This window comes from Hypanus sabinus, chromosome 7 (genome assembly GCF_030144855.1).
Source record: "Hypanus sabinus isolate sHypSab1 chromosome 7, sHypSab1.hap1, whole genome shotgun sequence".
NCBI classification, from domain to species: Eukaryota; Metazoa; Chordata; class Chondrichthyes; order Myliobatiformes; family Dasyatidae; genus Hypanus; species Hypanus sabinus.
In genome coordinates this window covers 121,956,110-121,982,807 of record NC_082712.1, presented here as the reverse complement: position 1 = coordinate 121,982,807, position 26,698 = coordinate 121,956,110, and the positions used below count along the sequence as shown (strand labels likewise).

The 26,698-nt window shown below is 41.3% G+C and overlaps 1 protein-coding gene across 1 annotated transcript in view; it reads left to right on the top strand.

The window, feature by feature from the left end:
• The first annotated feature begins 13,083 nt into the window (after positions 1-13,083).
• LOC132397139 (plakophilin-3-like) overlaps positions 13,084-26,698 on the top strand; it is a 63,504-nt gene continuing 49,889 nt past the window's right edge. The window contains exons 1-3 of the mRNA XM_059975498.1: positions 13,084-13,473; positions 21,164-21,252; positions 22,235-22,980. Coding sequence (XP_059831481.1) covers positions 13,260-13,473; positions 21,164-21,252; positions 22,235-22,980 — 1,049 coding nt within the window. The 5' untranslated portion in view covers positions 13,084-13,259. The remainder of the gene's footprint in view (positions 13,474-21,163; positions 21,253-22,234; positions 22,981-26,698) is intronic.

Below are 26,698 nucleotides of genomic sequence, written 5' to 3'. Positions count from 1 at the left end.
CCAGTACAAGCTGTTCTAAGAATCCATCTCAGAGGCACTCCACAAACTCCCTTTCTTGGAGTCCAGTACCATTCTGATTCTCCCAGTCTACCTGCATGTTGAAATCCCCTATGACAACTGTATCATTACCTTTGCGACGTGCCAATTTTAACTCTTCATTCAACTTTCACCCTACATCCAGACTGCTGTTTGGGGGCCTGTAGATAACTCCCATTAGGGTCCTTCTACCCTTAGAATTTCTCAGTTCTATCCATACTGACTCTACATCCCCAGATTCTATGTCCCCCCTCACAAGGGACTGAATATCATTCCTCACCAACAGAGCCACCCCACCCCCTTTGCCAGTCAGTCTGTCCTTTTGATAAGATGTATATCCTTGAATATTCATTTCCCAGGCCCTGTCCGCTTGAAGCCATGTCTCAGTTATTCCCACATCGTACTTGCCAATTTCCAACTGAGCCTCAAGTTCATCTACTTTATTCCTTATACTTCGTGCATTTATATATAATACTTTTAATTTGGTACTCCCCTCTCTTTTCATATCAATTCCTATTTCACTTGGCCATACTGTATGATCTCTTCTTGAGCTTTCTACTCCATTGATTCTGGTGTCCTTTTTAACTCTTCTTATTTTCATTTTCCCTTTAACTCCATCCTTATATTTCCAGTTCATCCCCTCCCCCCCACTACTTAGTTTAAACACATCCGTGTTGCAGTGGCAAACCTGTCTGCCAGAATGCTGGTCCCCCGCCTATTAAGGTGCAACCCGTCCCTTTTGTACAATTCATCCCTACCCCAAAACAGATCCCAGTGGCCAAATTCACTCAACCTATTCTCAAAAGGCATGCTCCCCAATCCAGGTAACATCCTTGTAAATCTCCTCTGCACCCTTTCTATAGTTTCCACATCCTTCCTGTAGTGAGGTGACCAGAACTAAGCACAGTACTCCAAGTGGGGTCTGACCAGGGTCCTATATGGCTGGAGCATTACCTTTGGCTCTTAAACTCAATCCCATGGTTGATGAAGGCCAATGCACCATATGCCTTCTTAACCACAGAGTCAACTTGCTCAGCAGCTTTGAGATCCCTGTGGACTCGGACCCCAAGATCCCTCTGATCCTTCACACTGTTAAGAGTCTTACCATTAATACTATATTCTGTCATCATATTTTACCTACCCAAATGAACCACCTCACACTTATCTGAACTCCAGCTCTACTTCTCAGCCCAGTTTTGCATCCTATCGATGTCCCACTGTAACCTCTGACAGTCCTCCACACTATCCACACCACCCTCAACCTTTGTGTTATCAGCAAATTTACTAATCCATCCCTCCACTTCCTCATCCAGGTAAGCAAACTAAAAAAATTCTATGAGTCATCCAGCAAGCAAGTAGCTGCTGGTACAGTCAGCATTCAGCTTACACTTTAATATGAGTCATAACATTGGACTTTCTCTGAAACTGAAAGGTGTACAAAGGATGAACACTGTAACTACATAAGAAACGGATATTCAAACAGCTTTGATTTTTGCATATGGTGGCACTTTCAGTCCACGAGGATGACCCGAGCTTCCAGTTGCCTGTCATGTTATTTCCCCATCTCACTCACACTGTTTTTTTCTCCTACTGTCTTCTAACAAATTAAGACAAATAATAAGAAACAACATCCCTTCTAACATCTAGGTGAGGTCTAATTTCAAGTCAAGTCACTTTTATTGTCATTTCGACCATAACTGCTGGTACAGTACATAGTAAAAATGAGATACAGTACAAAAACTAGACTGAACCACGTATAGAACAACATAGAGAAAAATAACTAGACCACAGACCTACCCAGGAATATATAAAGTGCACAAAACAGTGCAGGCATTACAATAAATAATAAACAAGACAATAGGGCAGTAAGGTGTCAGTCCAGGCTCTGGGCATTGAGGAGTCTGTTAGCTTGAGGGAAGAAACTGTTACATAGTCTGGTCGTGAGAGCCTGAATGCTTTGGTGCCTTTTCCTAGACAGCAGGAGGGAGAAGAGTTTGTATAAGGGGTGCGTGGGGTCCTTCATAATGCTGTTTCCTTTGCAGATGCAGCATGTAGTGTAAATGTCTGTAATGACAAGAAGAGAGACCCCGATGATCTTCTCAGCTGACCTCACTATCCGCTGCAGGGTCTTGCGATCCGAGATAGTGCAATTGCCGAACCAGGCAGTGATGCAACTGCTCAGGATACTCTCAATACAACCCCTGTAGAATGTGATGAGGATGGGGGGTGGGAGATGGACTCTCCTCAGCCTTCACAGAAAGTAGAGATGCTGCTGGGCTTTCTTTGCTATGGAGCTGGTGTTGAGGGACCAGGTGAGATTCTCCGCCTGGTGAAAACCAAGAAATTTGGTGCTCTTAACACTTCACTTCAACACTTAATTAAATAATTTCAGGTAACCAGGCATTCCAGTTTGCCTGGTTCTTTTACAAGATCATTTCCCTGTACCATAATTGATTTTCTTTCCTTTCATTAATTAATGCTGTTATGGATTTCTGTTCTTTTTTTTGTCAGATTTCAAGCAGCTCCTGTGTTCTGCATCTCAGTTTCAGTGCCGATTCTTTTCTCTACTGCCCTCATTCATCTGCTTCTATTACACCTCTCCACAATCAACTATAATTAACACTCTTCCTCATTTCCTCATGAATAACATGAAAGTCGTTGTTGTCATATGGACAACTTTGATCTCAGTCTTTGAGACTGTGCAACCTCAAACAATTTTCCAGTGTTAAAAATCAACTACTTCTCTCTCCAGATGAGCAGCCTAAACTGCTGAGTAGCTTCTACATTTTTTGTTTTTTTCTCTAATCATTATTTGGTTGAATATGGTCATTCTGTGAATAAAGAGGAATACTCATATGTGAGCACAGCAAGTTTGAAAATCTCAATGAAAGCAAATTTTAGCTGTTGAACTGTTGACATCCTTTAGAGATTTTAACACCTGGTAAAAGGTACAAGGGAAACAAAAATATTTATTTTACACCAGGAACGTAATTTCCCGAAACTTAGTAATGTGAGCAACATTTCTCAACTTCTATTTAAACTAATTTTCTAATACTGTACATGATACCTTTGTTGAGAAAGAATTGTGCAAATGAATATCTGGGCCACAGTCTTTGATCCTTGCACTTGCCCTTACCACAGCCACCAACCACAAATCCCATAACCCAGCCACTGATCCAAACTATTTGCAATGTCAGCACTCTGGTTAGTCTCAGACTGAATTTCTAATTCTACACTCACTTCGCCACAAATACTGCCTACTTCAATTTCTGCATGAACTGAACACTTCTACCATTTGAAACACTCATCCACACTCCAGGGCACCTTCTTTAAAATACTTTCCTACTCAGGTCCCATCACCAAATCATCTTAAATTTATCTGAATACATGCAGTTTGAGTTATTTTCCAAACCAAGAGTTAAATAGACTATAATAAAACAAGTCATTATAAAATTCAAAGTTCAAAGTAAATTTATTTTCAAAGTACATATATGCCACCATATACCACCCAACGATTCACTTTCTTGTAGCCATTCACAGTGAATACAAAGGACCACAATAGAATCAACATAAAAAACTGCCCACAAAGACAATCAATGTGCAAAAGACAACAAATTGTGCAATACAAAGAAAAAAAACCATAGAATAATAATAAATAGATGATACTAAGAAATTTTGCTGTAGTTTCCTTGAAATTGAGCCCATAGGTTGTGGAATCAGTTCAGTGTTGAGGTGGGTGAAGTTATCTGCTCTGGTTCAAGAACCTGATGGTTGAGAGGCAGTAACTGTTTCTGAACCTGGTAGTGTTGTACCCTCTTCCTGATGGCAGCAGAAAGAGGAGAGCATGGCCTGGACGCTGGGGATCCTTGAAGATGGAATCTGCTTTCCTGCAACACCACTCCTCGCAGATATGCTCCATGGTGGTAGGAGGTATAATTCACACATTAAAATCGTCAAAAGCTTGCTGGAAGAATAATGGCATGTTAATGGAGCTTTACATTATTAAAGTACAAACTCTTTGACAAATATGAAGGATGAAGAGATTATCCTGTAAATCGTGAATTCCCAAGCTTGTTAATTAATTACTTGCAATTGGTACCTCATCTTCAGGCTATGTCCACACTAGACTGGATAATTCTGAAAATGCCAGTTTTGTGTAAAAACTATAGGCGTCCAAATTTTTGAAAATACCTCCATCCATATTAAAATGGGTATTTGGGTGAATCTCCTCCTACTGGGCATGTGCAGGACACACCTACAGAAAACAAGCGACATGATTGGTGCCGAATCTCGCTGTGAAAGTGCGTGTTTATGCAGTTACAGACTAGAAAAACTTAATTGCCAAATGATGGACAGCTGTTGGCTCTCGTGCAGGAGGACTTAAAACTAAAAAAAAAACAAATACTGGTGTGTATGGAGGCAACTGACAGGGAGTTCATGGACAGGATGACCCGGCTGATGACGAACAATGAAAAACTGACCAACTCTGTTGCATTAATAAAGCACCTTGTTAAATGTATAAAATATGTCTGCATCAGGGTTATCTTGTATTTCCATGCAATGTTGCAGTAGGCTGTTATACATTTATTGTCAGAGAAGTACTTGCATAAATAGGTAAACCACCTTCATACAAGCAAGGACAGAAAACAGGGCAAAGTGAGTATACTTATTTATTCAGTAAGTTATGGGTCAAAGAATTTGGTGAGTACATTTCTAACTCTTCTGGCTTCAGTCTCAATGCTGTATGTTCTGAAATTGTTAGGTTGCGTTCAAGAAAACAATGAAATACTATCTGTACCGGCACATCATGACAGCGTTTCTAGCGTCCACACTACTTTGCCCAAGTGGCGTTTTCAAATTTACACACTCCGGAGGGCATTTTAGAAAAGCTCCGTTCTTGGGGGAGGAAAACGCCGGTTCAGTGAGGACGGAGGGTCAAAATGAAGAGAAAAAGCTTCGGCTACGGATTTATTCAGTCTAGTGTGGACGTAGCATCAGTCTTACTGTTATAGTTAAGAATTTGTTGAATTTGCCATTAATTGCCCATTAAGCTTGCAGAAAGCTAGTAAGTATTCATTTAATAATATCTTATTTCTTAATGCCAAGCTACCACTTTGGCCTAGAAAGAAACACTTTATTGGTTTCATTCCTGAATTTAAATATATTTTTTTGAAGTTAAGCTTGGGAAATTCTTATTTTCCTGTTGTAATCAATCATCATTCTCTATCATTCCTATTTTTCCTTCTCAAACTTTAATTCTCATTAGTTTACTTTATTGGTTCTGACATATACTTAGCCACCCTGTGGACTATGCCAAACATCATCAATTCATTTCCTCCAAGTAATATGTTAAATATTTTGAAGACAAATTGAGAAGCTAGGTTCTTATAAAGTTGTTTACTCAGATTTGTGAAATTAGAGATTGAGGCATAATCTCATGTTATAAGATTGATTTTTCAGGATTGGTTTATGAAATTAAATATAATTAAAAGTGGTTAATGCAGAACCTGATTTTGAGTTATGATAGAAAAGGAAATAACAAAGTTCTGGAAATACTCAGCAAGTGGGGCAACACCTGTGGAGAAAGATTAATCTTTCAGTTACGCAAATTCATTTTGTTTAAATCATAAACAAATAGACCCAATGAGTGCTTCTAGAATTTTCTGTCATTTCGTACTTTCAGCATCTTCTACATTGTCCTGTTGATGTTTAAAAACAAACTGGTAAACAACAAGGTCTTCACACATATTCACTCCATCAATGTGAAGAAACTTGTTAGATAGTTGTAAGTATTCAGATTTGAGTATATTTGTGACTGAGAACAATCCACTTTTGAACATCTCTTCATTCAGGGGAAATAGGAATCCGGCAGAAAAGAAGTCTAGGATCAGTAATGATCTGATTAAATGGTGAACTAAGCTTGAGGAACTATATGGTTTAATCCTGCTTTTATGATATGATGGTCTGACAAAATATTTGAAGTGAAGGGTGCTCAATGAACTTGGCCACAACACTTGGCCTGCTACAACAAACTTCTGTTCAATAGTCATACACTGCAGCAGAAATAGTGTCAATGAGCTGTTGTCTGACAGTTATCAAATTGCATGAATATTGATACTGAATATTGAACATTCATGTTTCAGTGCCAAGACAGCAGAAGCTTGTTCTAACATATCCTTATGAAAGTATTAGACAAAAACACACCAACAAACATTAGACTGGCTTTCAACCAGGATAACTTGTATTTCAGTCAGACCGTAGAATACTGATATAACACACACAAAATGCTGGTGGAACGCAGCAGGCCAGGCAGCATCTATAGGAAGAAGCACTGTTGACGTTTCGGGCCGAGACCCTTCGTCAGGACTAACTGAAAGGAAAGATAGTAAGACATTTGAAAGTAGGAGGGGGAGGGGAAAATGCGAAATGATACGAGAAGACCGGAGGGGGTGGTGTGAAGCTGAGAGCCAGAAAGGTGATTGGCAAAAGGGATAGAGCTGGAGAAGGGAAAGGATCATGGGACGGGAGGCCTCAGGAGAAAGAAAGCAGGAGGGGAGCACCAGAGGGAGATGGAGAACAGGCAGAGAGAGAGAGAAAAAAAGGAGGGGGGAAAAAACTAAATATATCAGGGATGGGGTAAGAAGAAATGTCGACAGTGCTTCTCCTTATAGATGCTGCCTGGCCTGCTGTGTTCCACCAGCATTTTGTGTGCATTGCTTGAATTTCCAGCATCTGCAGACTTCCTCATGTTTGCTTTTGAAAAGAACACTGATGTGTCATTTTGTATGCAGCTGAAATGCTTCCCCACATCAAAAGTTGTACTTGAGAATTTATTGTCGAGACACGTAGAATACAAGAACTTCCATATTTACAGGAAGTCAGCAGGTTACAAAAGATTCTTGACAATTCATAACCTGAACTATTCTAATTTGGAAATGAACAAGAGCATGTGGGACAGGATCACTGAAGCAATGACAGGAGAGCAGGCAGGCATGGGGAGAGTGGCCACCAGCCAGCCTTACTGTCTCAGTGAGTGATTCTGCCCGGTGCTCCCAGCCTTGCTTCTCTGTGGTGAAGACAGAGAGAAGGCACATGGAATTGCCTGTTCTCAGCTGGCAGAAGGTAGCAAATCCATCCCGATCTATCCAATTGGCCTCCCAAGTGCTCCTTTGTATGAGCAGACTGCACACAAGTAAGGTGTTAATAACCCAAGGAGGACTTGTACAAGAAGGATAGCAGAGTCAATAATGTGTCTAACTCTTTCGCTAAGTTATACAATACACATCCCCTTGGAATGTGTTCACAACTTAAGATGCAATCAATGAAGATTATGACGCACAGCCAGAGATTGTTCCACAGATTCAATGTGGCAAGAGATGTTGGCCTGGAGAAGCCATCAGTAAGCCATGGAGTTGCCCTTGTTCCAGCAGTCCCAAGAACTGTTTATAACCTGAACTATTTGTAATTCTGAAATGACAACAATTGTAAGTAGGTTGAGGATCACAAAAATAGCCATGACTGGGCAAGCACGAGGAGAGCAGCGCTCTCTGTCTCAGTGAGTGGGTCTTTTCAGCAATCCCAGCCCCTCATTGTGGGAGGTGTGGTGAAGGGTGAAGGTGTGAAGAGAGAAGGCATGCAAAAAATGCCGCATTTACGAATTGCAGCAGATGCCTGCAGCTCCTTGGCACCTAGCATTCACCCTGCTTGCCTCCCAAATGCTTGCCGTTTGTAAAAAGGAAAATTCCAGCAAGAGTAAATTAGACAGAGATGGGTATAATGAAATGAGAGGAACCCCAACCTGATTCCATCTGCACACTTTTTTTTTGCGACATTTCACCTACCAGCCACTGTCTTCCAACCACACCTCACTCTTTTGCCCCACCTTCCACCCCCAGTTCCATCTGCCCATCACTCCTTGCTCACACGGTTTCACCATTTGCCAGTCCCTGTTTCACTCCTCCCTCTCACATTTTACTTTCTCTCTCCACTCTCTGGTGCAGAGTCTCGACCATAAATGCTGACCATCCCTCAACCTCCACTGATGTTACCAAAGTTCCTCCAGCAATTTACCTTTCTGATTCCGGCATCTGATGTCTCTTTTTAAAGAGTATCCTTTCCTTCATTTATTATATCGTGGAGCAGAAGACTTGCAGTGCCTAACAGAGGCAAACCATCTTAAGGGATATCCTCGATTTTATCTTTACTAACCCTCTGTACACACCGCACAAGGATCACTTACAAAGTCACGCAGCTCCCACATGACTACTTGCAATAATCCCAGGGACACAATGTATAAGATCATTGTTTGAAGTTCACGTTTGCATTTTATTTCCGATTTCCCATATTTGTAGTGCTTTTATTCAAGCAATTACGTCACATTGTCTAGGTATTTTACTGGCCCTTCCCTAGCAATATAAAAATAAAAACATAAACTTTAAACAAATAAAGCGATGGGGTCATTCCAAATACCTGAGGACCGTAATTATTATAAAAATGTAGTTAAAAAAATCTTCATGCTTATTCTTTAAGCAAGAGGACAAATGTTTATCCCAGTTTTTTTTTACATTTTTTCTTTGTGCCTGCTTTCATGGAAGACAGAAAGAAATCCACCAGAAATTACCAGAAAACTAATGATCACACAATGTGGAACAAAAGGAAAATAAAAATGCGAGTGAAAAATAGTCCAAGAAGCGTTGTTGGTGGAATGACAGATCAATGAAATAGAGGGAGGGAAGTGAGCAGGGGCTTGGCAGAATGAGGAGAGAAGAGAGGGAAGGGTTAAGAGAGATTGGCTAAAGAAGAGGGTGTAGACAAATGCGGGTGTTTATCTACACACTTGATCATACCAGAGGTGATTGATAAGTTTGTGGCCCAAGGTAGAATGCATCAATTTTAGAAAACCTAGCACATTTATTTTTCAACATAGTCCCCTCCTACATGTACACACTTAGTCCAGCGGTTGTGGAAGTGGTCCACACTAGGTATGATTGATAAGTTCATGACCTAAGGTAGAAGGAGATGAGTTATTAACTTCAAGCTTTCTGCATTATCACTCAAAGAGCTGAACTGCACGTGCATGTAACGAAAGCATCTTGGACCTCCAGGTGGTCCACAGCAGTGGTGATTGATAAGTTCTTGGCCTAGGGTAGAAGGCGATGAGTTATACAGCTCTCGTTACATGCACATGCAGTTCAGCTCTTTGCCATCAAGTGGATGTTCATCCAATGATAGCAGTAATTCCATTGCAGCATACTATTTGGTTTTCTAGCTGCGTATACAGCTTTGGTCGCTCTGTTTTAGGAAAGGCATTATCAAGCTGGAGAGGGTGCAAAAGAGATTTACAAGGATCTTGCCTGGACTAGGGGGTCTGAGCTATTGGGAAAGGTAGGCAGTGCTGGATTTTTCATTCCCCAGAGCATAGGAGAATGAGAAGTGATCTCATAGAAATTTATAAAATCATAAGGGGTATGGCGAAGGTAGACGGTCATAATCTTTTCTCCAAGGCTGCGAAGTACAAAACAAGAAGACACAGATACAAGAGGGAAGAGGCTTAAAAAGAGATCTTAGAGGTATCTTTACAAAGAAGAAAATGAGTACCTGGAATGAGCAGCCAGAATAATTGATCAAGGTTGGCACAATTGCAGCATTTCAGGCATTTGTATAGGTAAGTGGTGAGGAAAAGCTTCGACCAGAAGACATAGGAGCAGAATTAGACCATTTGGCCCATTAGATGTACTTTGCTTGTACAGTTATGGATCAAAGGTGGGCAATTGGGACTAACAGGGACAATGCTGAGATTGGCATGGACTATTTGGTCTTAATAGCCTGTTTCTTGCTGTATAACACTATCACTATGCTTCTACAGAGTCTACCAAGAGCTCGGTAATTTCACAGTGCACACACAGCAACGTAGTGAGTGGCAAGCTGAAAACTTCTGGGTTGCTCTGGCTCAGTGTCAAAACACTTTCATCAGAACTGTAACACGTAAACTATTACCATGTCCTAAGCAGGTACGAAGGGAAAGTTTGGGAGGAGGTAAAAGAACGAATGGGAATGTTTGTGATAACGTCAAAATTTGAAATGCCAAAATGGACAGGAGTACAATTAGAATGGTAAAGGAACAGAGGTTTAATCTGTTGATGTAAAATCAGCACTAACAGCTGCAAGCCGAGGTGGTACCAATGATTCTGAATAGAAATTGTTAACATCAACCCCAATGTGGATGACCCTCCTGGTTTCTTTCCAAAAATCCACAAAGAAAAGGCTGCCTTGATCCCACAGTCCTTCTATAAAGTAAGGAAGTTGCCCACAGAGGACTTTCTTAAACCAACTGAAATAAAATTGCAAGCTAATCCATCTTAGTCATTTAGATTCCCTCCAGCAGCTGTTAAGCTAACTGTAAGAGAATGAGAGAACCTATAACAAAGAACCTATTACACCCTGAAATCACTTCTAGTGCATCCCCTGGCTAGTTCAAGATTGTCAGTATTTCAAATTAAGTTTTTACAATGTGTGATTTATTATAATCAAAACCACACTTTAACATTGAGCTAACAACTGTCCCTGTAGTGGCTTTTACTTTAATTTGTTTTCTGCCCTTATAAGATCTGTAAGATGATCTGTTTCCTTCAAGAAGTTCTTGGTTCAATTATTAATTTTTTCTGGTTGGCTGCCAGTGACTCCTTGTATTCCACAAGGGATGGTGCTCAGGTGACTTCCTTCCATATTATATGCAATGATCTGGATGCTGGAATTGATGTGGCCACGTTCGCAGACAATACAAAGACAGGTGGAGAGACAGGTAGCAGAGAGGCTGCAAAAAGGACATAGATGTGTTGGGGAAATGGACAAAGAAGTGGCAGGTGGAATATAGTGTAGGGAAGTGTATGGTCATGCACTTTGGTGGCAGGAATAAAGGCGTAGACAATTTTCTAAATGGGGACTAAATTCAGAAAGCAGAGGTGCAAAGGGACTTGGGAGTCCTCATGTCAGTTTCCCTAAAGGTTAACTTATAGTTTGTGTTTGCTTTCTGTACCGCTGACTCAATGCTAGCACTCATTTCACGAGGACTAGAATAAAAAAAAGTAAGGATGTAATGCAGATGTTTTAGAAGACATTAGTCAGAGTGCATTTGGAGTATTGTGAGCAGTTTGGGCCCCTTAGCTAAGAAAGGATGTGCTGGGATTGGAAATGTTCCAGAGAAAAGGGCTAATTAATGTATGAGGAGCATTTGATGACTCTGGCCTGCCTCTACATGGTGGAGTTTAGAATGGTGGGTGGTGGAATCTCTTTGAAACCTATCAAATATTGAAAGGCTTAGATACAGTGCATGTGAAAGAATACTTCCTTTAGTGGGAGGAGTCTTGGATCAGAGGGCACACCCTCACAATACAAGGATATCCCCTTAGAATATTATTAAAAGGAGGAACTTCTTTAGCCAAAAGGTGGTGAATTTATAGAATTCATTGACACAAATGGCTGTGGAGGCCAAGTTATTGGGTGTATTTAAGGCAGAGGTTGAATGGTTTTTGATTAGTGATGGTGCCAAAGGTTTCAGGGAGAAGGTGGGTGTATGGGGTTGAGAGGGATAATGAATCAGGCATGATGGAATGGTGGAGCAGACTCAATGGGCTGAATGGAATATGGTCTTATTCTTTATGGTGTCAGCAAGAACCAACCTTCCTTCCCAAAGCGTTGCTAGTCTCTGTAGAGATTCCACCCTGTTTCCCCAATGCTCAATAACTGCAATAATAGTTCATATTTCCACAAGATAGTTCTCCTCAAGATGTGGACCCAGCATACTTTGATAGCCACCTGACATCTGTGCTTCTGTTTCGAGCATTCATAGCTTTGCATTGCCCTGTTTTACCTCTTCAGCGTATGCCAGCTCCCGATCTTCATCAGAATTCATTTCAATCCCACTGTCCCCCAACAGTCCTGACATATCTGTTAGCTTAGACTGACCAGAACATATCCTTCCATCTGACCCCGCCTTTTACATTAGTCTTTTTCCCCCCGATTCATCAGCACAAACCCTTCTTCTTATCCCAAACACAAGAAAAACTGCTGATGCTGGAAATCCAGAACACACAAAACGCTGGAGGAACTGAGCAAGCCAAGCAGCATCTATGGAAAAGTGTGAACAGCAGACGCTCACCCGAAAAATCGACTGTTTCATTCGTTTCCCGCCCGCTGCGTTCCTCCTGCATTTTGTGTTTTGTTTTTTCTTACCTCACGGTTTTGTCTTCATTTTATAGCTTCTTCAAGAATTAAAAAAAAATGTTTAAATTTTCACCGCTTAAACAGGAAACAAAGACTTTCCGCTGCATTTTTATAATGATTACGGCTTTCAGGTATTGGGTATGACCCCATCACCTTACTGTTTATTGGGAAAAGCGACGTACTGTGTAATTCCTTGAATAACTTCACTACAGATAACAGGCATCTGAAGTAAAACAGAACACATTGGAAATACTCGGCAGGACTGTCCGGACTCGAAGCGCCAACCAAATCATTTTCGATGTCCAATTGTTCGAAAAGTCTAACAGACGAAAAGCTGATACTGCTTCGCCCTCCGCACAAACATTCAGCTGCCCGACGACACAATGAATATTTCCAACAATTCTTATTTTCATTTATATTTTCTTTAACCAAAGGAGTAAAGGATACTGAACGCAATCACCAAACACACATATTAAATACGGCTATTAAAAAAATTGAAAGATGAGCTCAAAGCATCAAAACATAAATGCCTCTTATTTCTCGCTACTTTTTTTTTCCACGGAAAGATTTAAAACGAAGCATCAAGCTATAAATAAAAAGTAGTAAGTTTCACTTAAAAAATAATCGATAGGCTGAAGTCCACCCGAAATCACTGAGACACGAGCGAATTCTCGCCTTGAAAGGCTGTGCGTGGAGAGCTTGTGGATCGGTGCCAAAGTTTATTCATCGTAGGTCTGACTCACCTGGCGGGTGGGGCGCTATATCAGGCCAGGACTCACTCATAAAGGGTTTAGCAATAGTCTCCACCCTCCGGCAGCGGCCGCGCCTCACCCTGTGGTTGGAAAGCGACAGAAAGCTCCGAAAGGCGAGCAGCTAACTTGTGGTCCTGGAGGTAGGGGGGTCCACAGCGAATTGGGAGTAATCGAGGGTAAGAGCGCGAACAGAATTCCCGGGGGGAGAACTTGGCTGGTCGGCGAGCGGGGACCGTGAAGAGAAACGCAATGCAAGAAACACACTTTCTGAAGTCCGCTTTACCGTCGGACGCCCCTGTTTCCACGTTGGCCGTGCCGCCAGAAAGCCAGCTGGACCAGCGGAATAAGTACCGGCTTGGCACTCAGCAGAAGAGCATAAGGGTGCAGGAGCAGGTCATGACAATGCTGAAGAACAGTAGCGGCCGGGCTACCGGCTCGTCTAACGCGGGATCGGTCCTTGAAGGTAAGGGGGGTGGGGCAAGTGTTGACTCCCTTGTCACTCCCATAACGTTCACTTTTTTCCTCCTATCCCTATTATTTTTTCCCCAATGTAATATTCAACTGAGCTCTTCAGTGTATTTCGAAATAACAGATCTGTAGATTAAGGGCGAGAGGCCTGAGATGTTCTTTTTTATGACTTGATCACCAAATTTCACGACAAATACCGGTGATATCAGAAAGGATTCCTATCTTTGAAGCTAAATTGGTGAATCTGTGTGTGAGCACATTGGGGACGGATATAGTTTGTGCTGAATCGCCGGTGGGCAATGGGGCGTAGTCCTGCATACAAAGTTCAGGATTGTAGTGTTCTTTGTGTAAGTAGCTCTGCTTTCATTTGAATAGGTATCACTTAAAAGTTGCCGGACTAGTTCTTAACCCTTTGCGGGACTGATGTAGACTGTTCCTGCCATTTATCGAGCTTAACCGCTGATTGATCGATCTCGCACACCTAACTACAAGTGGATCTCCCGGTGCCCGCCCACTTCAATTCTACTTCCCATTCTCATTCCGACATGGCTCCTTCCACTAACGCGATGAGCCCACACTCACAGGTTGGCGGAGCAACACCTTGTATTCCGGCTGGAGAACCTCCAACCTGATGGCACGAACATCGATTTTTCGAACTTCCGGTGATTACCCCGCCCCCTTCATCCCCATTCTGCTTACCCCCCCCCACTTCATCTCCTTATTTGCCCATCACCACCTCCCCGGTGCTCCTCCCCAGCCCTTTCACCTATCAGCTTCCCAGCCCTTTACTTCAGCCCTCCCCCTCTCCTGGTTTCATCTGTCACCTACCTCTTTGTACTTCTTACCTTCTTGCTCGGAGTTCCCATCCTTTTTTTTACCCAGTCTTGATGAAGGGTCTCAGCCCGAAATGTCAACTTTTCTGTAGATGTTGTCTGGCCTGCTGAGCTCCCCCAGCATTTCGTGTGTGTTGCCCGCTCCATTAATGTTGTCTTGACCTGCCTCCTAAACCTGCCCGTGCTTCCTATTTTAATTGCCGACCCTCTGATCTAGTTGCACTTATTTTGGATCGAGGATGGCCTGCTTCTTCTCTGGTTTTGTGGGTTGTGAGATGGTTAAGGAGGCCAGTGTGAGAACCACAGACTTGCACATACAGAGGTGTGTGATGGTCTGGGCAGGTGAAAATATGAAATAAAAACTACTTACATTGAAAACCTAATGATCAGAAAATGCTGGAAGTACTCAGTAAGTCAGATAAACAGAGTAAAACACTTCAGATCCAACTCTTTGGTTGGATCATTTATTTGTTGCACACACCATTTACGTGTGACTTCTATGTGCTCCGAATGGAATGCTTCAGCATCACCATGACTTGAGACTCTCAGGTCTCGAAGGGAATGTTGGATTCTCTTGAACTTTGAACATAAAGCCATCTTCATTGTGATGATGTAACATACATTGACGTTGAAAAGCAATAAATCCCTTAATTGTTTCCTTTTTTACAACCAACTGAAAAGTATAGATTACAAAATTACAAGCGGAGATAAACTGAGGTCATTGTTCATTAATGACCTTTCACTTCAGTCACTATGGTATGAAACATACATAAAAATCACAACAATCAGAGAACAAGAAAGATGACAGTCAGGCCAGTTCCATGTAGATAGGGAGCAAAGACCATATCCACAGCTGGCTTGCATTTAACACCAATGTTTATAAATCACAACTGACCTAAGTGTTCAGAGGGTGGTCAAACTGTTAATGCAGTGTAATCTCTGTACTACTACTGAGTTAAATAACTTTCTATTCCAGTTAGATATTACAAATATTAACCAGGTTGTTTCCTGTAACCACTCGCACCCTTCTTTACATCAGCAGCAGTGGAAACTGTGAGCAGCTTCAAATGACTGGGAGTGCACCTTTCGCACAAACTCTCATGGTCTGGGACACACTCTACAGAATCTGGAAAGCTCACCAACACCTCCGCTTTGAGGAGGCTGAAGAGAGCTGGGCTATACACATCTATACTCGCGTCGTTCTACAGATGCGCAGTGCTGCATCATTGTGCGGTATGGAAACCGTGCGGCAGACAGGAAGGCTCCACAATGGATTATTTACTTATTGAGATACAGTGAAGAGTAGATCCTTCTAGTCCGAGCTGTACACCCCAGCAGTCCCCTATTCCACCCTAATGTAACCGTGGGACAATTTATAATGGCAGTTAACCTGCTAACCAGTGTGAGGAGACTGGAGCACCCGAACGAAACCCATGCTGTCACGGGGAGTACGTACAAACTCCTAACAGACAGTGGCAGAAGTTGAATCCGGTTTGCTGGTACTGCAAAGCTGTGCTAACCACCATGCCACCCATTGGGTATGCCACTGCACTAGCCTACCCGCCAGCAAGGATGTGTATGCAGAAAGGTGCTGAAAAAGGACCAGTAACATCATGAAGATTCCCACCCATGCTGCTCGTGGACTGTTTGTCCACTCACGTCCATGCCAGGAGCACCAAAACTCAAACACTGAGCTGACCAACACCTTCACCCACTAATCCATTCATCCACAACCCAAACTACCACTACTGTATCATTTCCTGTCAGTCGCCTCATGTTTAGAAACTTCTGTGCCGAGTGGCATTTTATGGACATACAGTCAATGTATATACACTATCTCGTGTTTATACTACTCATGTTTTTAACGTTATATATTTTTATTGCTTTTTTTTTGTTGTATTGATTCAGGAGCAGCAATTATTTTGTTCTCCGTTACACTTGTGTGCTGGGCATGACATCAACCAATCTTAAATCTTGAAGGACCTCAAGTAAACAAGCCATTGTAGGTTTTTTTGAAAATTTTATTATATGTGTGGATGCATCTTAAAGTTAGCCTGACTTCTGTGGTTGGGAAGATGTTGGAGTCCATTATTAAGGATGAGTTTTTGGGTTACTTAGAGATGCGTGATAAAGTAGTATGGTTTTAAGAGGAAATTTTTCCTGACAGAATTTTGGAATTCATTGGAGGAAATAACAAACAGGATAGATAGACAAAGGAGAGTCAGTACATGTTGTTTACTTGATGTTCAGAAGGTCTTTGACCAGGTGCTGCATGCGAGGCTGCTTAACAGGATAAGAGTCCATGGTATTGTGGGAAAGATACTAGCATGGGCAGAAGATTGGCTGACTGACGAGGCAATGAGTGGGAATACAAGGGGGCCTTTTCTCGTTGGCTGCTGGTGACTAGTGATGTTCCACAGGGACTCCTTTGCACGCTGTATATCAACAATTTAGATAACAGAATTGATGGTTTTGTGGCCAAGTTGCAGATGATACAAAGATAGATGAAGGGGCAGGTAGCATTGAAGAAGCAGGGCGTCTGCAGAAGAACTTAGGCATTTTGGGAGAATGGGCAAAAAAGTGGCAGATGGAATATAGTGTAGGGAAGTAAATGGTCATGCACTTTGGTAGAAGGAATAAAGGGATAGACTATTTTCTAAACAGGGAAAAAATTCAATGTTGTAAAATATTGTATGCAGTTTTGGTCCCCTAATCTGAGGAAAGACATTCTTGCCATAGAAGGTACAGAGAAGGTTCACCAGATTGATTCCTGGGATGGCAGGACTTTCAAAGACTGGATCGACTAGGCTTATACTCACTGGAATTTAGAAGATTGAGGGGGAATCTTATTGAAACGTATAAAATTCTAAAGGGATTGGACAGGCTAGATGCAGGAAGATTGTTTCCGATGTGTTGGGGAAGTCCAGAACGAGGGGTCACAGTTTAAGGATAATGGGGAAGCCTTTTAGGACCGAGTTGAGGAAAAACTTCTTCACACAGAGAGTGGTGAATCTGTGGAATTCTCTGCCACAGGAGACAGTTGAGGCCGGTTCATTGGATATATTTAAGAGGAAGTTAGATATGGCCCTTGTGGCTAAAGGGATCAGGGGTATGGAGAGAAAGCAGGTACAGGGTTCTGAGTTGGATGATCAGCCATGATCATACTGAATGGCGGTGCAGGCTTGAAGGGCCGAATGGCCTACTCCTGCACCTATTTTCTATGTTTCTATGTTTAAAACAATAAAACATGAAAACTTCCAAGGGGCGAATACTTTTTATAGGTGCTGTATACTTATGACAACTCATTAATAACATTAACTTGGAAGTGAGGTCAATGGTTGCATGCGTTTTTCCTTCCCAAGTTTTAAAATAAAATATACTTTATAAATTGATTAAAGTTTGTAGCTTTGAAACTGCATCTTCATTTTAAATAGCTGATACTGGAATGTGAGAATTACAGTTCCTTACATGATCTTCATGTATTTAAATTTCGATTTAGTTATTAACCACTTGAGAACTGAATATAATTTTAGCTCAGAAAATACAACCACCATAGAATTTTACTCGGAGTATGGTGTCAAGTTGAAATGTTATTATCTCATTTAAAAGGCATATATAATTGGGTATTTTTCACTTCTTCATAAAATAGCTTAATAATCATTTTTCAAAGTTTGATAACATTTATTTCTTTCAACAGAATTAGATTGTGCTGTATGTGCTTGTTGCTCTGGGATGCAAAATTTGTCTCCTTAGCACCTCCAAATAAGCTTTATTCATATTATATATGCAAAAGGAATAAATAATAATTATGCATATTGATTGTGTCTCTCTCTGTCTTTCAAACCCATCTCCTGTGTGTATGTTTTTATTTGATTGATACGTAGTTGCACAATCAAAACACTTTTGATTCCCTCCTATGTTGGGGTGTCAAAAGTAAGATGGTATAAATTTAAAGTGAGGAGAAGGAGAAGCTTTCGAAAGAGATCTGAGGGGCAATTGTGTTTTTTTAATAGAGAATAGTTGATGAAGGGAACGTGCTGTCAGTGGTTTGTGGAATTGGATCTAATTACTGTGTTTAAGAGGCATTTAGACAGACACTTAGATAAAGTATAGAAGGCAAATGGGATTGATTTTTTTAATATAAAGGAAGATAGCAGGTCCTACCCTACCTTCCCTGAACACGTCGTGGTTTCTCGAGCCCCACAAACGACCAGGAGGCACAGAAGAATCTTCAAGAAGTATTAAACTTTAATTTGCAAATCAAAGCTGAGACAGTCATTGAGCTAGTCGCTGATTGCCCAACGATCCTTGTACATAGCATTTTTTATAGCAATCTCCTGGTTTAGTTGCATTAGCATATCCAATCGGTCTACAGTTGTGTATCACAAGTACATCTGCCACTATTGTTTCTACCCATTGACTTAATCATGTTCTAATCTACATCTTTTAGCTAGCCTCTCATTAACACCCCATTATCTTCTACATTCTTAAGATTTCATTCTCCTGCTAAATTGGATACATGCATAGCAAATAGCAAACTCAAAGCTGACTACACAGTTTTGGTTACACAGCAAACAATGCAACTTTTATACTCCAATAAACACTGCAACCCTCCTCTCCTCTGACTTCACCACTCTTTCCGCCCCCCACCCCACTAATCCCATCTCTAATTCCTGCCATGTCTTCACCATTCCCTCTGACCTCTCTGAGGCAGAATATTCTCCCTCAGCAAGAACCTTGCCATTGTCCCTCCTTACCTGTACCTCTGTGTTCCACGCTCACCACGTTGCTGAGCTTTTCTTCTGTCACCCCTGTTTTCGACCCAGCTTCTTCAGCAAGGATTCCCCACCCACACTGATGACCCATTCTCCCGTCTCCTCCCCCCCTCCTCTTGGACGCCCCGCTCTTGCTTTTCTGCTTGCTCTGGATCATCTTATCTGTAATCGCCAACAAGACATCAACATTCTCAACCTCAGCACTCCTCTCTCCACTTTGAACCTTAGCCCCTCTTAACACACTGCCCTCTATTCTCTCCTCACTAATCCCAACCTGCCATTAAACCTGCAGAAAAAGGTGTGCTGCTGTAGTCTGACTGACTGACTTCCACTTTGCTGAGGCCAGTAGGCAGCTCTCAGACACCTCCCTTGTAAAAGATCCCACAATTGGTAATTTATGGCTCTTTGTTCTAAATCAGTTACCAAACCAGTAACCAGCTCAAATCACTCAGAGCAGATCCACACCCCACCACTCTCGAACCTGCATGTTATTTCATAGCAAAAGAAACCCCACAAATAACTTACTTGGACGTGATCCAGCAGATTACCTGGAACATCATTGTCCCTACTTTAAAGCACTGATTCAGCCCAGCAAAACTCGTTCACAAAATGGAGAATACAGTGCATCTACACAAAATGGCAGCCTCCAATCCTTCGACCTCATGGCAAGAACAATGACGATTGGTCTGTCAACATCCACTGTCTTTGATTCATTCGAATTCACTGATCTGTAGACGGTAGTGATTTCTGGCTAACATCTCTCAGACAGGCTAGAAATTCGTATACATTGAAGTTTTAAGTAACCTCCACCAGATACAATTGTGCCTTCTCACCTACATGCTTAGTTCAACAAACTAGTGTAATAATTCTGACATTCTGTTTTACACCTCTACCCTTTAACTTGTCCTGTTATAAATCCTTTTGGGCATTAGCTGTTGCCTTCCTTTGCAATCCACCCTCTCACATTCATATTTCCTTTGTCATCCAACCAAAAGAAACTATTTAACTAAGTTCATTTTTTACTTCTAGCAAATGATTGTTGCATTAAATTGAAGCACTAAATATTTTTCTCTTTCTGTGACCTGCTGAGTGTTACCAGTAGTTTCCATTGTTACATTTCTATCATCACACACTTGTATTTTGAAATACTAATGTTGCATGGCATTTAAAGATTTGGGGTGGTGAGAACATTTATAGGATAGGAAAACTCTCAGTGGGAGTGGACCAGGTTTAGTAGAAGCAATTGTTGCTGGAATAATACGGCTCTGCCCAAGTAATACAGACTAAGGTGCCTTTTTAATCCATCAGTGACTGCTGTAGCACCTACTCCTCCTAATCTCCAGTCTGATCCCATGATTTCTAACCCCACCCCCTCTGTTCAGCCCCTGAAAGCTGAAAGGCTATTAGTGCGAGCTACCCCTTCCTGGAGCACCTTTTACCTCTCGAGAACAGCCAAAACATAATTGCATCAACTATTCTAATTCCATCAGATTCTGCCCTCCGGTAGCTGGTGATGGCAATTTTTTCATGCTCTTTAAATTGTGTCATGCCACATTGCAAAGGAAACTTTCGACGGAAGTCCAGTGACTGAAATAGTCGCTGGTATCCACCCAGCTCAACCATTAAAGTGTGGCACAATTTATATATTTGCTAATGAAGCCTTGAAAGCTTATGACTTGTGGGTAAGCTACTTCATTAGCATCATGTGGTTGAGCAATGAATGCTATAAGTCTGAAGTTGTTTGTAAATGATTACAGGCACTTATTTGAATTTTGAGCTGATTGCTTAAAAATGAATTTTGCCAGAACAAAATTTTGAAGTATGCTGTTCCTGAATGCTGAGCTGTTACTCCTGCTGGGAAACCATCTGCTGTGGAAGGAGGTTGATATCAGATCAGATACTACTCTGAAGATCATCACTGGATAACCTTTACGTGTAAAATTTCAGTGGGAAAATGCCAAAATCCTGGACCTTTGCCAGACAAAAATCCTCCGATAATTAGATCAAAAACCTAACAGCTGTGAGCACCATTTCTTAAATTAATATTTTACTTTTTCTCTTTTCAACATCATTGTAGGCTCTGGAGGAATGACAAAGTATCAGGCAGCAACTATGCCAGGCTTCAGCTCAAAGTCACAAGTTTACTTAACAGAGAAAAAGTATTCTGTGAGTATGGATTTGATTTTATTAGAGATATGGCCCTGTATAATTATGATTTTTTTTAAATTTCATATGCTGAAATAATTTATAAAGAGATTGACCAGTACTAGAAATGGCTCACTTCTTGGCTAGGGAGAGAAAAATGCAAAGGATAAAGTTTCTGCTTCTTGTTAGTTAGGGAGTAGTTGAGTTAATAAACTAACTCCCTGATCAAGTTAAATATTTAATTATGGGGAAGGGTGTGAAGTAAAGGCAGGAAATTTTGGTCAGACTAAACAAGGTTCTAATTTTGTTCTACTGTGGCTTGTCTCGTACGTAGAGTGAACCAGCAGAGCAACGTCGTGTGCCTGAATTGCCTGAGTCTTGTGTAAGCTTTCTAGAAATGCTATTCCACAGCAAGAACCTCTGTGTTGGGAGTAAGTCTGAAATGCCATTTGCAGGAAACTTGAAAAAAGATGCAGCACAGATTCAAACTTCCATCAGAAATGAGAGATTGCATTTATGGGAAGAAATTTGAATAATAGTTTTTTTGGTGGGAATGTTGTAGGGTGGCCTAGTAACTGTCTTCATGTAAGTGGTTGATGCCGAGTGTAGAAAGCAGGTACAAGTTTAAGGTGATTGCTTGCGAAAAAAGTAAAAAAGAGAGTGCAGTTTCATTAAGTTTTCTGGAGAGCAGCTCAACACAGACCTGATGGTGATGGATCAAGGTATCTGGTTCTGTACCATAAAGTACGATGCTAATTACTGCAAGTCATGATAGGTCAAAAATAGCCTGCCAACACTCAGTAGTATTGCTGAACTACGATGAGTGAATTCTGTGCAAGGTATCAGAGGGTTATTTACAAATGTAAAATGGAATCCGAGCATGAGCCAGTTCTTTGAAGAGGGGAAGTAAACTAATTATCAAGTGGTGCTAGGTTTCTGATTTTTTTTCCACTTGTTATTGTAATTTACTTTGTGAATGATTGCATGGTTTTTTTTTCCTCAGTCTGTCAAACCATCTGTGTACCAACAAGGAGGCAATCGGAACTGGTCATCTCGCTCGGCTGTAGGAGATTTTGCCTTTAAAGGGCCAAGCAGAGCAAGTCAGTATAGCAGACAGGGGGAGGAAGGAATCTCTCAGACCAGATCCATTTCCAGTCATCATCATTCCAAACCTAGACCAATGTCCTTTCACCGCTCTTCACATTACGCATACGGCCCAGTATCACAGATGGGGCAGCAGGACTTTGATAGCATGTCTCTGCGCTCATTGCAGTTGCCAAGCAAATATGCTCAGAAAAGTTCATGGTCCGGATCTCAGGGGAATATTTTGTATCAGAGACAAGATGATGAAGAAATTAGCATGATCTCAGATCAGGTTGATAACGGCTATATGTCTGGTGGTAATGAATACACCAGCAGTGCGAACTACACAATGCCTTCTCCTCTGAGTCATCAAATGAGTGGAGGGGCCTCTTTGAAAAGGCTATCGAGTGGGTCAACAGGCATGGCAGGTTATGTAGCAGAAGAAAGAGAGACATCCATCCGTCGAACGGTTAGGCCACCAGCTCAGCGCACACTGCAGAGGGTCCAACAAAACTGCAAATCCATGCGTGGAAGAGGAAGTATAAGTTCACAACATTCAATACAGATACCACGCACCCCATCTCTGCACAGCCTTTCTGGCCGAGAACAGGGAGATCAGCAAATGCAGCAGTTACAAAGCGAGATGAGCAGATTTCAAATGTCACAGTAAGTTCTACATTCATATTGTTATTGTTGGCTCAACAGCAAACCAGCTTTCTTGACAAGAGTGAAAGGAACAACCTCTCACCCTATTAGATCACAATTTTTAAATAAAATTAGCAGATGCTGGGAATAAGCAAGTCAAACAGCATCTTGAAGAGAAATGGCATTGTTATTTTCAGGTGAAAGCATCGTAACCTAATTCTACTTGACTGAAAGGATTCAGAGATTTGAAAATTTTAGGGTGGGGAAAATCTGGTTTGAAATTGTCCTTAATTACCCCTTTTAATCTTTAATAAGTTCTTTGCATATTTAATATGGTTAAACCATCTCTCCTTTCTACAACATTGTTTATATTTTAACAGTTTATCAACCTTGTATAACTAATTTTAAAAAAATGTTAAAACTTGTTTTTCCAAAAGCACTCGTGCTCCTCTTCCATTCTATAAAGCTAGCTAATGACATGAGTAGGAAAACAAAGCAGTTTTCTTTTCTGTAGTTAACAAAGAAACCTGAAACAAATGCCTATTTTCTATACAGCTAAATTAGTGACTGAACAATTGACAAAAGGATTGGTGGGCTGCGAATATTCAATGTAACACCTAGTATTTAATTAAATGGATTATTAGACCAGAAAACCATAAAGTATAGGAGCAGAATGAGGCCATTCAGCCTATTGAATCTGCTTTGCCAGTCCATGTCTAATTTATTATCCTCCTCCACCCCATTCTGCTGCCTTCTCCCTGTAATCTATCATGCCCTGACAAATCAAGAAACCCTGAACCTCTACTTTAAATATGCACAATGACTTGTACTCAATGGTTGTCTATAGCAATGAATTCCAGATTCACTACCCTGTGGCTAAAAAAATTCCTCCTTATCTTCGTACCAAATGGTTGTCCCTTTATTTTGGGGCTGTGCTCTCTGGTTGTAGACTTTCTCACTATAGGAAATATCCTTACCAAATCCACTCTATATAGACCTTTCAATGTTCAATAGATTTCAGTGAGATCCCCATCCTTCTAAACCTCAGTGAGTATGGGCCCAGAGCCATCAAATGCTTCTCCTTTATTAACCCTTTCATTCCTGGGACCACTCTTATATGCCTTCTCTGTGCCCTCTCCAATGCCAGCACATCCTTGCGCTTATATCTTAGCTCTCTTGAAATGAATGCTAACATCACATTTGTCTTCATTACCACTGACATAACCTATATGTTAATCTTCAGGAAATCTTGCATGAAAGCTCCCAAGTTCCTTTGCACCTCTGAAGTTTGGAATGTTCACTCCATATAGAAAATAGTCTACACCCTTATTCCGTCTACCAAAGTGCATGTCCATACATTTCCCTGCACTGTATTCCATCTGGCGCTTTGCCCATTCTTACAATCTGTCTAAATCCTTCTGCAGACTCTGTACTTCATCTCCCTATCTTCAAATTGTCAGCAGATTGGCCACAAAGCCATCAGCTCCATCATCCAAATTATTGATGTATTGATGTATAACGTGAAAAGGAGCAATCACAACACAGACTCCTGTGGAAAATTACTACTCAACTGGCAATCAACTGGAAAAAGCCCCCCCCCCCCCCCTTATTCTCACTCTCTGACTCCTGCCTGTCAGTCAATCTTCTATCCATGCTAATATCTTTTACATGTAGTACCATGTTAAGCAGCCTTGTGCGCAGCACCTTGTCAAAAGCCTTCTGAAAATCAAGTACCCAACATCCACTGACTCTCCTTTGTCTAGCCTGCTTGTTATTTTCAAAAGATTTGTCAGGTAAGATTTTCCCCTTGAAGAAACCACGCTGACTTTGGTCTAGTATATCATTGTATCCAAGAACCCCAAAACTTCTTCCTTGATAATGGACTCCAACAACTTGCCAACCTCTTAAGTCTGGCTAACTGGCCTATAAATTCCTTTCTTCAGCCTCTTTCTTGAAGAGTGGAGTGACATTTTTAATTTTCCAGTCCTCTGAAACCATGCCAGAATCTACTGATTCTTAAAAGATCATTAATAATACTTCCACAAGCTCTTCAGGTACTCCTTTTAGAATCCTGGTGTGTGGTCCATCTGGTCCAGGTGACTTATCTACCCTTCAGATCTTTCAGCTTCTCAAGCACCTTCTCCTCAGTAATAGCAATTCTTCTCACTTCTGTCCCAACACTCTTGAATTTCTGGCATACTGCTGGGTTTCTTCCACAGTGAAGACTGACACAAAATTCTTAAGTTCATCTGCCAATTCTGTCTCCCATTACTATCTCTTAAGTGTTATTTTCCAGTGGTCTGATATCTGTGTGTGTGTGTGATTTTAAAACTTTTTGTATCTTATATTATTGGCTACCATGCCTTTTGTATTTCGTCTTTTCTCTCTTTTAGCTTTTTTTTTTGTCTTCTGTTGTTTTTTAAAAACTTCCCAATCTATCTTCCCACTATCTTTTGCTCAATTCAATGCCTTCTGCTTTGTTGCTGATATTCCTGCACCTTCCAACTTGCTCCCAGAAATTTCCAGCCATTGCTGTTCTGCCATCATTCCTGCCATGTCCCTCTCAATTAGCTTTGGCCAGCTGCCCTCTCGTGCCTCTGTTATTCCCTTTATTCCACTGTAATGCTGATATATCTGACCATCTTCTCCCTCTCAAACTGTAGTGTGAATTCTATCATTGAATGATCACAGCCTCTAAAAGGTTTCTTTGCCTTTAGCTCCGTAATCAAATCTGGTTCATTACACAATTTGCCTAATGAGCTCAATCACAAGCTACTCTAAAAAGCCATCTCGTAAGCATTCTACAACTTGCCTTTCTTGCGATCCAGCACCAACCCGATCTTCCCAATTTACCTACATATAGAAATCCACCATGACTATCATAATATTTCCCTTTTTGCACTCCTTTTCCATCTCCCATTGTAAATTGTAATCTGCATCCTGGTTATTATTTAAAGGCCTGTATATAACTCCCATTAGGGTCTTTTTACCCTTGCAGTTTCTTAACCTTACCTGCAAGGATTCTACTTCTTCTGTTCCTATGTTACCCATTTTCGAAGGATTTGATTTTATTCTTTACAACAGAGCCACCCAACCCTCTCAGCCTACCTGTGTATTCTTTCAATACAATGTGCATCCTTGATCTATGATCTTCCTTTAAGCACAGCTCACTGATGCCGATCCCCAACAGTGCTACAAGATCATCTACATTGTACCATTAACTACGTGCTTTCAAATATAGCATCTTCAGTTCATCACCCTTTTCAATTTTGCAACCACTTTACACTTAACACATCCCTCTTACTGTAATTTTGCCCTATCATCTACCTGTCCTTCCTCAGACTCACTAGACTCTGTATCTATTTGCACACCCACCGCCCCATGCCCAGTCATATCACTTCAGATCCCACCCCATGCCAAATTAGTTTAAACCTCCCCAGCAGCTCTAGCAAGCTGGCCTACAAGGATGTGGTCCTCCTTGGGCTCAGGTGTAACCTGTCCTTTTTGTACAGATCATACTTTCCCCAGAAGGGATCCCAATGATCCAGATATTTGAAAACTGCCCCCTTGCACCAGTCCCTTGGCCACACATTCGTCTGCCAATTCATCCTATTCTTGGAATGTTGCATAGGCAGTAATCTGGCGATTACTATCTTTGGAGGTCCTGCTTTTCATCTTTCTACCTAACTCCCTAGTTTCTCTCTTCAGGATCTCCTCCCTTTTCCTACCTATGTTGTTG